Source organism: Aspergillus thermomutatus, assembly GCF_002237265.1.
Source record: "Aspergillus thermomutatus strain HMR AF 39 chromosome Unknown NODE_41, whole genome shotgun sequence".
Classification (NCBI taxonomy): Eukaryota; Fungi; Ascomycota; class Eurotiomycetes; order Eurotiales; family Aspergillaceae; genus Aspergillus; species Aspergillus thermomutatus.
This window is the reverse complement of record NW_020798090.1, coordinates 76,174-86,832: the sequence shown is the minus strand read 5'-3', so window position 1 is coordinate 86,832 and position 10,659 is coordinate 76,174. Positions and strand designations below refer to the sequence as shown.

Genomic DNA, 10,659 nt, shown 5'->3' with positions numbered 1-10,659 from the left:
TAATACGTATAATGGGAAGTTGACTTGCTTCCAGGTTGAGTATAAGAAAAGGAGTGAGTACATTTCTGCCGGGTGGCCGAGAAGGATAAGATACGCATTGCCTCGTGATCTCCTTAAGGTAGGTATACTTCCGTGTCGAGCAGATCAGTATTGAGCCAACAAGATTTACTGAAAGTACGCTATTAAAGCACTCACCATGCTTGATAGCAGTGGCAAAATCGATTAATGAGGAGAAAAGATTTGTCTCGCCATATTGGCTACTCCGGCCCAACTTCCTCGAAAATTATGTACACGGTTTGAACTCTGCGATGCTCTTGGGCAAGAAAGACAAATAACCCCCTCTCCCAAGACGCTAGAAACAAAAATACAAGCTAGATGCTCTATAAGGCGACATGCGGTGCGGTATCATCAGACATTGATCAAAAGATGACAATCAGCGAACCCAATTGCTCGCTGAATGAATAGTTATACAATGATGCTGGTACATGAGAAGGAGAGATTAATGCAAAGTGATATGGAGTGGAAATGCGAAAGCCCGAAGGAGTTGATTCCTGAGTGTCTTTCAATGTCCATGGCCACGGGTGGTAGCCTACTCTCTGGTAGAGCGTGTATGTGGGTTTCCCGAACTTTTGTTATAGTGAGTCGGAATGAGCTTCATCGACCAACTGGCGTCTCTCATTAACGCCCCGTGCCATCTTCTTCCCAAGCTCATACGTGGAAATCATGATAGCACAAGCAGGCGCCACCTTCAAGCAACGTGCAACCCAACCGCGGAAAAGGCCTGCCATGCCTTCTTCACGGAAGATGTGCATGAGAAACTTGGGCAGAGGCAGCTGCTCAGGTCGAAGATTTTCCGGCGTTACGCTGCCTCGTAAACTCCTTGAGCCGCCATCACCCATGTGTCGGAACACCTGCTGGCGCGTTTTGCCGACGTCAAATGGAGTCGTAACGAACGCCGCCAGAGAGCCTGAGAATGCGCCCGCCAGGAAGCTTTCGAGAAAAGTCGGGGTATCTAGGTCATGATGTGGAGTCGAGGCGGACGAGCTATGAGGCAGGAGATGATGGTTGTATGCTTTCCTGCGCAGATCGAGAAGATAGCGCTTGCATTCCTCGTATCCCCACCAGTATAGTCCAGAAAATGGAACATCACGCCACATTGTGAGTGTCAATCCGCGCCAGAGAGCCCTATAACCATGTACCTGGGTCATTTGATGCAGATCCTCCAACGTCGCCTTGAAATGGCCGGCACCCGTACCGGGAGTGGCCTGCAGGCGCGTCCGAAACATCTCAATCGGGCTGATAGCGGACGCAGCGGCGATTCTCGCGACAGAACCAGCGACTAAGGGTGCGTAGGCGGCGGGAAAGAATCGTTGGATGGGACTTCGTTCATCAGCGCGTAGCCAATCGTATCCAGCAAAGTAGATGATGTTGGCTGGAATGCTCATCATCAATGTGGGACTAAGTCCACGCCAAAGTGCCAGCGTGCCTTCATTTCGAGCGATCTTGCGTAGGCCATCCAGAGTGGAGGTAAACGTCCTGCGCTGCGTTTCTTCAACTGCACAGTCGGCTACAGCCGGCGCAGAGCTTCCTATGGTCCCGGTGCCTGGACCTACCATGCATACTTGTGGATCTTGGCCGAACCAGAACACTTCGCGGCAACAAGCAGTTACTCCCAGATTTGGTGGTAAGTGTTTCAGGGTCTGAGTTGTGTGAGAGGTGTAGGGGGATGCATTTTGTACGGAAGATTGTGATTGAAGTCGGACACGGACGACGTCAAGAGGAGTTGCTGCACACAATCAATCAGTGTCTTATCGATGACAGCCTGCGAATGATCTTCGAGTCCTCAAAGACTGTGCTCAAATTTATGCAGCGAATGTAACTCACCTAGTAAAGCCGTGAGGATGCTACCACCTGTGGCCGATACCATGCGCTGAGCGATTGAAATATCACCATCCTTTCGCTCAGTGTCTGGAGCAGGAACTGTTACTGTCCCAGAAGTAGTCGCCATCGTTGTATCTTCAGAGTTCCACTGCCATGACTCTGCCGGGCTCTGTTCTAATCCAGCGGTACTCGCCTCGCGAAATCGATGTCGATCACCAGGTGCTGTGTCGATCGCAACGTCGGACATTCACTCAGAAAAGTAGACGAGGATATTATGATCCGGAAGGAGGTCGATGTAGCTTTCCCGTCCAGCACTACAATTCCTCGAAGTAATAATGATGGTCCGTCGGGGAACCTGGCAGTAAGCGGGGAGGAAAAGCAGCAATGCGTCAGAGAGAAAAAGAGGTCCCGGCTGCCGGCGGTGGCGCTTCGATCCAAATCAAGTTTGGGCCCGGAGATAAGCACTATTATTCTCGGATCCCCGCGATTTTCTCTCTGACTCTTTCTATATTGCCCACATTCTTGGTTTTATCGATCGATCGCTCTTCAGTTGTACAGGAGGCATGGCTTGAGATTCTATTTTTCTGTTGTTTATACGATAAGGTCTCATTTGTACTGCTTCTTTTCCCCAATCCGTTGCCATATTCTCGGATTCAAAGCCAAGCCTCAAGCTATCGGCGAACTACTGCGCTTATCAATCAAAGTGACTCCGCCGCTGGTGCTCATCAAGACATCTAATATCTATGACAATAATGGAGGACAACGCCGAGCTTGAATCGTTTCGACGCCAGTGGCGAGAGGAAGTTGCACGCCGGACACTACAGAGCAGGCCTCGTACTATACAACCGAAATCGTCTGTATCTTCTGCAGCCAGGCCCGGCCACTTCCCTCCTACTCGACATGCGGCCTCGGAACGTAAAGAGGAGGATGACGACCGAGAAGGGCCAATAGCGTTTGATCAGGGTGAAATTGTCCATGGTGTTGAACAGTTGAGCTTAGGAAGGGTTGATGAGGATGCTTTCCCCTCTCAGGTACCGCGAAGAGAACCTAGATCCGCCTTAGAACACTTTGAACGAGCGGTAGAGAAAGAGGCGGAGGGCAATTTGGGAGACAGCTTGCAGCATTATCGCAAGGCGTACCGAGTAAGAATTCTGGTGCTTTTTTTTGGAGCATGAAGAGGGTGACTGACTCATTTGTTTGTTCTCTAGTTGGATTCCGCGGTCGACAGGACGTACCGTAACAAGCATTTTGCTGCTGCTTGGAAGAAATCCACACATGGTGCCCCGGATACGTCAATATTGACTGGCGCTCCGGCAAGTGGTCAAGGTTCTCAAGATGAACCAGTGGTACTACCTACTCCTGAGCTTATTGCCTCTTTCGCCCATCTGCCAATTCCTCAGGCTGAGCCTGAAGTTGAAGATACACCTCGGCCCCCATGCCCTATTGCGAACATTCCATCGGAGGTCCTGATAGGGATCCTTCAGCATGTCGCGTTGATGGACCCTGCATCGTTTTGTCGGATGGCTTTGGTCTGCAAGCGCCTGGCATATCATTTCGCCCATGAACAACACATCTGGAAACGACTTTGTCAGGGTTCTGAGTTTGGCTTCAAGTCAATGCATTACTCATTTGCTTGTGACATTCATGGCAATCCAGAGTATACTTTGGGGCAACGCTATACGCCCTTTCCGTTCTCAGTACCCGTGCAGATCCCTAAGCCGTTATCCTCATGGAGTCAAGTCTTTCAGATGTTCCCCCGAATTCGTTTCACTGGTGTATACATAAGCACAGTCAACTATACTCGCCCGGGTGCCGCATCCTCATACCAGAATATATCGTGGGACAGCCCCATACATATCGTCACCTATTATCGATACTTACGGTTCCACCCGGATGGTTCAGTCATTTCCATACTTACAACGGTGGAGCCGTTGGAAGTTGTTCCTCACATCAGTAAGGAGAATGTGAAAGCTGCACGCGCAACATCCTCTCATCGGCATCATCATCAACGTCAGACGTCCGAGCCAGGTATCACTTTAGCTGGAGCCCCAGAACCGATACCCCCAGTCGCCATGTCCGCTTTGAAGGAAGCTCGTCGAGGACGCTGGCGTCTGATTAAGCCCCTTGCCGCATCTGAATCTGAAGACGACAACCGTATACCGTCGATTTCAGACTGCCCGCCCTTCCCAGTCAAGACATTAGACACCCCTGTCCTGGATCCCAGAGATGTCGTCATTGAAACTGAAGGTGTGGGTTCGAAATACACCTACACAATGCATCTGTCTCTCCGGTCGTCCGCTGCAGGGTCGAAGCCTGCCAACTCCACAGCCACACCGGCCAACACGTCAAAAAATACGAAGCTTGTGTGGAAGGGATTCTGGAGCCACAACAAGCTGACCGACGACTGGGCTGAGTTTGGGCTCCGCAATGATCGAGCATTTGTGTTCCGAAGGGTTCGAGGTTGGGATATGTGAACATATTCGTCGATGCTATGATTGCATGAACATATAGAGTACAGGTTTTGTGTCTCGGTTTTGGTATAGAAATATCGGAGGCTTTATTCGATAATTGTTCGGGCATATAGATAGATAGTACAGAGTATCTTGAACAAATCTTTAGAAGGGTGACGGTTGATGACTCCAGCTTGTTTCAATAATAAGATATAAATCAAACGGATAACGAGCAATCATATAGATGGATGCCAAGAAGCTTATCGATAAGCCTCTCCCGCAGAAAAATTTCGGGGACTCCACCGATCACCTCCAAGCACCGGATATGTTTAATCATTAGATCGGCGATTGTGCACTGTGCTTGCTCTGTATACTCAATTAATCTTTAAAAAATTTCTTTGCCAGACAAAGAGGTTCCATACGAGGCTTCGCGATGCCCGAAAGGGTACGTATCGTTTTTGACGACGCGGACGACGTCCCCGTCGCTAAACAGGTCCCTGAGACCGAAGAAATTCAAGGCTCCAAACCAGTCAAACGGAAAGACCAGCCTACAGACCACCAGAAGCAAAAAAGGAAGAAGCGAAAGCTCGAGGGGTCTACAGATACACGGTCGCAGGAATTTACGTCGTCAAACGAAACACAGCCCGAGCCAGTCTCACGCGACACCAACGAGAAGGATGCGGTCAATGGCGTCGCAAATGGCACATCCGACCACCTCAAGAACAAAAACCACAAGACGAAGAAACAAGCGCCCCAAGGAACAAAGCAGAACTTCACCTCCCTGAGAGAAAAGGCCAAGGCACTGTACGAAACCCGCAAGAACCTCCCCATATTTCCTCACGGCGATGAGATCCGGCGGAACCTGCGCACGAACGACGTGATGCTTCTGGTCGGTGAAACGGGTAGCGGAAAGAGTACACAGATTCCTCAGTTCTTAGTCAACGAGCAATGGTGCCGTCCGACCAAGGCGACGGTTGCTCAGGATGATGGATCTGAAAAGGAAATGACGGTTGGCGGGTGTATTGCCATTACACAGCCGAGACGAGTGGCTGCCATCTCGCTGGCGAGACGTGTAGCTGAGGAAATGGGGACGCCGTTGGGGTCTTCGTCGCCGGCGAGTAAAGTGGGTTACTCGGTGCGATTTGATACGTCTACGTCGCCAAGTACGCGGATCAAGTTCCTGACGGAGGGAATGCTCCTTCAGGAGATGCTGCATGACCCCTCGTTGACAAAGTACAGTGCGATAGTGGTTGATGAAGTGCACGAGCGTGGTGTCAACGTGGATCTGGTGCTGGGATTCTTGAGAAACCTGGTTTCGGGTAAAAAGGAAGGGCGAGGTGGTGTACCTCTGAAGGTCGTGGTCATGAGTGCCACGGCTGATATGGAGAGTCTGATGGATTTCTTCAAGGAGGGTCTACAGGCGCAAGGAGATACTAATACAACAAACGGGAACACTTGTCAGCAGGATTCTTCGCAACCGAATGTCGAGGGCAAGATTTCTGTTTGCCATATCAAGGGTCGTCAGTTTCCGGTCAAAACCATCTACGCCCCGGCTCCCGTGCATGACTTTGTGGATGCAGCTCTAAAGGTGATCTTTCAGATTCATTATAAGGAGCCCATGCCTGGAGATATCCTTGTTTTCCTGACTGGCCAGGAAATGGTCGAAGCTTTGGAGCACCTGGTCAATGAGTATGCAACTGGAATGGACCCTGCGTTGCCCAAGGTCCAAGTACTTCCTTTATTTGCGGCTCTTCCTCAGGTCGCTCAGCAACGGGTGTTTCTTCCCGCGCCTCCTCGCACCCGCAAGATCATTCTTGCGACCAACATTGCAGAAACCTCCGTGACGGTCTCCGGTGTCCGATTTGTCGTGGACTGCGGCAAAGCAAAGATCAAGCAATTCCGTACTCGCTTGGGATTGGATTCTCTTTTGGTCAAGCCCATCTCCAAATCCGCCGCCATCCAGCGAAAAGGTCGGGCCGGCAGAGAAGCGCCGGGACAATGTTACAGACTCTACACAGAAAAGGACTATCTCGCGCTTGATGAGACCAATACACCGGAGATTCTCAGATGCGATCTGAGCCAAGCCTTGCTCAACATGAAAGCCCGCGGTGTTGACGACGTCATGGGCTTCCCGTTTTTGACGCGACCCCCACGCGAGTCGTTGGAGAAAGCGCTCCTTCAATTGCTAAGCATCGACGCTCTCGAGGAATCTGGGAAAATCAGCTCGATCGGGCTGCACATCGCCAAGCTGCCTCTTACGCCGACCCTCGGGCGTGTCCTCTTAGCAGCATCAGAACATGGAGAAGGATGTCTATTGGATGTGATTGACATCATCTCTTGCCTCAGCGTGGAGAACATCTTCCTCAACACAACATCGGAAGAAAAGAAGGAAGAGGCAGAGAAAGCGCGACGAGACTTGTATCGGAGGGAAGGCGATCATCTCACCATGCTTGCAACTGTGCAAGCCTACGCAGCGGAGAATACGGATCGGAAGGCCTGGGCCGAAAGACACATGGTCTCTCATCGAGCCATGCAGTCAGTGATGGTATGTTGTCATCATTCATCTCCGTCTAACGCACTCTTGCTGACTGTCGCAGGATGTCCGCAAGCAACTCACCACACAATGCCGACAAGCAAAGCTCCTCCCCAGCGCCGGCGAGTCTCGCAACGCCTCTAACAACTCAGCCACTCGCGAACCCTCACCCGTCCTCATCCTTCAGAGTTTCCTCCGCGGGTTTTCCACCAACACCGCCCGGCTTGTCCCGGATGGCAGCTATCGGACCGTTGTCGGGAATCAGACGGTGGCCATCCACCCGTCGAGCGTCTTGTTCGGCAAGAAAGTGGAGGCTATTATGTATAATGAGTTTGTGTTTACGAATCGCAGTTATGCACGGGGGGTTAGTGCGGTGCAGATGGATTGGGTTGGGGATGCGTTGACTGGAGCATGATGATCATGTTGTCCGATGAATTTTGGCCGAGTGGAGATATGTATATACCCGACGATAGAATATACCCACCTGCAGTATTACAGACCACAGTATTCCGTAAAGAATTCAGGGGTATGAACGAGCACGCATTGCAGCATAAATTAATTTGGAATGAATGATCAACCCTCGCATTGTATTCCGTACATATCCCGCATTGCCCTTCGTACACTTCTTGCCGCAGACTTGCAGAGATGAAACTAACTAAGTAGTGACGAGTCTGACGACTAATAGACGACATGTCAGTGAAATCAGCTAACGGATGGGATGATCGCCGTTTAGCCTGTTTGAGTGTCAGAAGTCAAGTACAGTATTCGGTGTCCGTCGCTCGCAAAAGACGGCTGGACGGGACTCAGACATCGTCTGAAATAACATCGTCCAAGGGCGACTTCATTGGCGGTGGTTGTGTCCTTATCTCTAGGACGATTACAGTGTCAACTACTCCGTAGGAAGATTAGTGTACTGTCAAGCAAGTACAGCAGTGATGTTGTCAGCTGAGACGAGAGTGTTGTCAGAGATGACGGATGGAGATGGCGGGAGACTTGTGTATATTTTCCCCTGTGCCTGGTAAATGTGAGGAGTCGAGAGAACATTCGCTGCAAGTTGTCAATATTGATCAATTACTACCGTTAGGTCCACGTATGATATTTATCTCAAACCCAGATAATCTGGAGCCAGTAGAGCACCTACTATCTAATAGCTCTAGGTCTGGTGACTTGAATTGCCCGTTGTTATTATCACTATCACTGTGGTGTTTGATCTTCCCATCCTTGCATCATTTCCGCGTTTCTCCCCAACAGGCACACCGAGTTGGATTTTGTTACTTGTCTATGCTTTCTTCGTTGTTCAAACTACTCTTCTCTTCTGTATCAGTATATTATTCCTTTCCCCCTGGTTATCTATTAGATAGATAGAAGGCCTCATCCCAACAGGTTGGGATCCACAGCCTCGAAATCCCACCAGTGACGGCTGATCTACCACCTCCACCGAGATCATCACCCATCATCATCATCCACCCATCATTGCGAAGTCCGGCCGGATAACCAGACAGTCGATCTCTGTCTGTCTATTGTTTTCTTTTCTTTTTCCATCCCTTTGTCTCTGAAACTTCCTTTGTCCATATATACCTTTATTCCTCTGATTTCCTCTCTCACCACTGTCCACTATCCACTGCTTATCTACGCATTCCACGCGGGGAAGGTTCTCCCTATCTTATCTACTGGGTAGATCTGAGATTAGGACTCATCACTCATGGCACTTCGTCTTCCACCTCAAGTCGCTCGTCGTCGCAATTCCTACTCGACATCTCAACCTTTTCCTGAGCTTGATATTCCTTCTCCCCTCTCTCAAGTCCCCGAGAACGAATCCACGCAATGGGTGCTCTTCTCCCCGCCCCAACCCTCCACCGCCCGCACTCACACGACCTCCACTGAACGCACCCCCCGAACAGCTGGAGCATCCCGCTTGAGTGATTTTGGCTCCTTTGGCACTGCGACCCGCTCCATTCTCGAATTCGAGGGGGAGGACACGGACGGCGACGTTGAAGAGCCCCTGGATGAGGATGGAACGGAATTAGACAGCCTGGATGATGGCCTGCATGCTTTCCGGGCCCCGTCCGTCACGCAGGAGTCTACATCACGGCCGAACCAGTCCACGCCAGCGGTGCTGCCAGCTCATGATGGGCTAGGGAGTTTCCATGCATCCAGTCAGCTCGTGCAGGAGCAGTTGTGGCAGCATGAGCAGTTCAATCCCCGCCGGCGGGGTGACGTGCGCCTGAGACGTCGCTCGAGTGTACAACGTCAGTTGGACTCGATAGAGGATCGGGAACAGGTTGATATCGAGCATGAACGCTGGCAACGTATCGAGAAGTGGAGGATGGACCAGAGCCGGGCGCTCTTGCAGGAGATTGAAAGGGAAACACGACGGCGCCGCCGCAATAGCCGCGTCAGTGTGCAGACCGATCCGGTGGCTTCTCAGCCCATCGTTTCAGACACACCTGATGGTGTCCTGGAGACACTCAAGGAAGTTTCTTCGCAGCCACAGCCGGAGTCTGAGCAGGATGAGTCTTTCTGGCGACGTATCACCCGCAAGGTGATTCGGGATCTGATCGGCATCGACGACTCGTTGCTTTCTGTCATTCTCGGCGAGTCGTTGCCAGATATGGGGGTGGAGTGCAAAGACAGCAATGAATCTGCAGGAACAGACAACGCTCTCAATCTGAGCGAGACAATTCGGGAGCTGGACTCCATGCCGGATGACCAAGGTCTCTGGCAGACCAAATTACTTCAGCGGATAGCACGCGAGTTGGGCATCTTGGTCCACCAGCTCTGCGAACACCCTGGCGCCTTTACGACATATCTCAACCTCACGGATGAGATACCAAACGAGTATGCAGGCATACCACTTGGCCGTCTAGCAGAGGAGAACGACGCTGAACCGCAGGGTGCATCTGTCGAACCCGCCCTCCACACCGTGATGAACAGTCAGGATTCGATAATGTCACCGCAATTTTCGCCTACGATTCGCGATCCTACCGGCCGAGAACACGCCGCACATTGGGGCATCGAGGACGAAGAGGATGCAAACCGCGAACCACTCCCCGAGTCTGCACGCCTACAGCAAGAGAAGGAGTACTGGGAGCGCGAGCTGGACGTGATGATGGTTTTCCGCTACCTTCGCAATCGCTTCGGCCGACGAGGTAGCAACGCCGACAGCACCCACGCGCCCTCACGCCGTCACCCACAGGATGCATCTCGACGCGCGGCGATCATCCGCCAGCACCATCCTCTCGTTGCACGGGCTCATTCCCGCTCTCAAGCCCAGATCCGACGTCAGTCACACCACTCCGCGAGTATTTCTGGGCCCACGGGCATCACATCGCCGTTGCTCCGTCAACATCTCCGCCGACCTAGTTCGAGCTGCGCAAGCCAGACGAAACTCTCTGCTCTCTCCAGTCGGCGAACGCTCACCGGTTCCAGCCGGAATTACTGGGACATTGGCGGAAGCGTCGACAGCGCGAGCGCAATCGCACCCCCTGTCGCAGCCGGCGTGGGGCTTTGGGGTGACGTCTGATCGGCTTCAGACAGTCATCATCTTAATCATAATTTGGTGGTCATTTAATCCAAGCACTGTTGCACAAACGATATATACATCCACCCATCCATGTCCATTCATATATTTCGCTTATAGTGCTTCATTCAATCACGCGTCATGGGTTTGGTGCTTTAGTCCTTGTTCATTTTCGCATCTTTATTCGGCTCCGTGGCGCAGACAGAGGTGAGGGTATGTCTTGTCTTGGTGGCATAAGACGGTGTACGGTAGAACGGGGCGGCGGCGAGACGACG

The 10,659-nt window shown here is 51.6% G+C and overlaps 4 protein-coding genes across 4 annotated transcripts; 3 read left to right on the top strand and 1 right to left on the bottom strand.

The window, feature by feature from the left end:
- Positions 1–632: 632 nt before the first annotated feature.
- On the bottom strand, positions 633–2,128 carry CDV56_107661 (putative mitochondrial carrier protein; the record flags this gene model as incomplete). Its single annotated transcript, XM_026761280.1, has 2 exons — positions 633–1,786; positions 1,885–2,128. The coding sequence occupies 2 exons, from the start codon at positions 2,126–2,128 to the stop codon at positions 633–635; spliced, it is 1,398 nt and encodes a 465-aa protein (XP_026616467.1).
- A 505-nt stretch (positions 2,129–2,633) lies between these two features.
- Positions 2,634–4,355, top strand: CDV56_107571 (putative F-box protein (Pof7); the record flags this gene model as incomplete). The annotated part of the gene is made up of 3 exons (XM_026761190.1): positions 2,634–2,861; positions 2,913–3,023; positions 3,090–4,355. The coding sequence occupies 3 exons, from the start codon at positions 2,634–2,636 to the stop codon at positions 4,353–4,355; spliced, it is 1,605 nt and encodes a 534-aa protein (XP_026616466.1).
- Positions 4,356–4,764: 409 nt separating this feature from the next.
- On the top strand, positions 4,765–7,279 carry CDV56_107440 (putative ATP-dependent RNA helicase (Hrh1); the record flags this gene model as incomplete). Its single annotated transcript, XM_026761059.1, has 2 exons — positions 4,765–6,876; positions 6,929–7,279. The coding sequence occupies 2 exons, from the start codon at positions 4,765–4,767 to the stop codon at positions 7,277–7,279; spliced, it is 2,463 nt and encodes an 820-aa protein (XP_026616465.1).
- Positions 7,280–8,566: 1,287 nt separating this feature from the next.
- Positions 8,567–10,387, top strand: CDV56_107288 (uncharacterized protein; the record flags this gene model as incomplete). The annotated part of the gene is made up of 1 exon (XM_026760907.1): positions 8,567–10,387. One exon carries the CDS (start codon positions 8,567–8,569, stop codon positions 10,385–10,387), a length of 1,821 nt encoding a protein of 606 aa, XP_026616464.1.
- Positions 10,388–10,659: the final 272 nt, after the last annotated feature.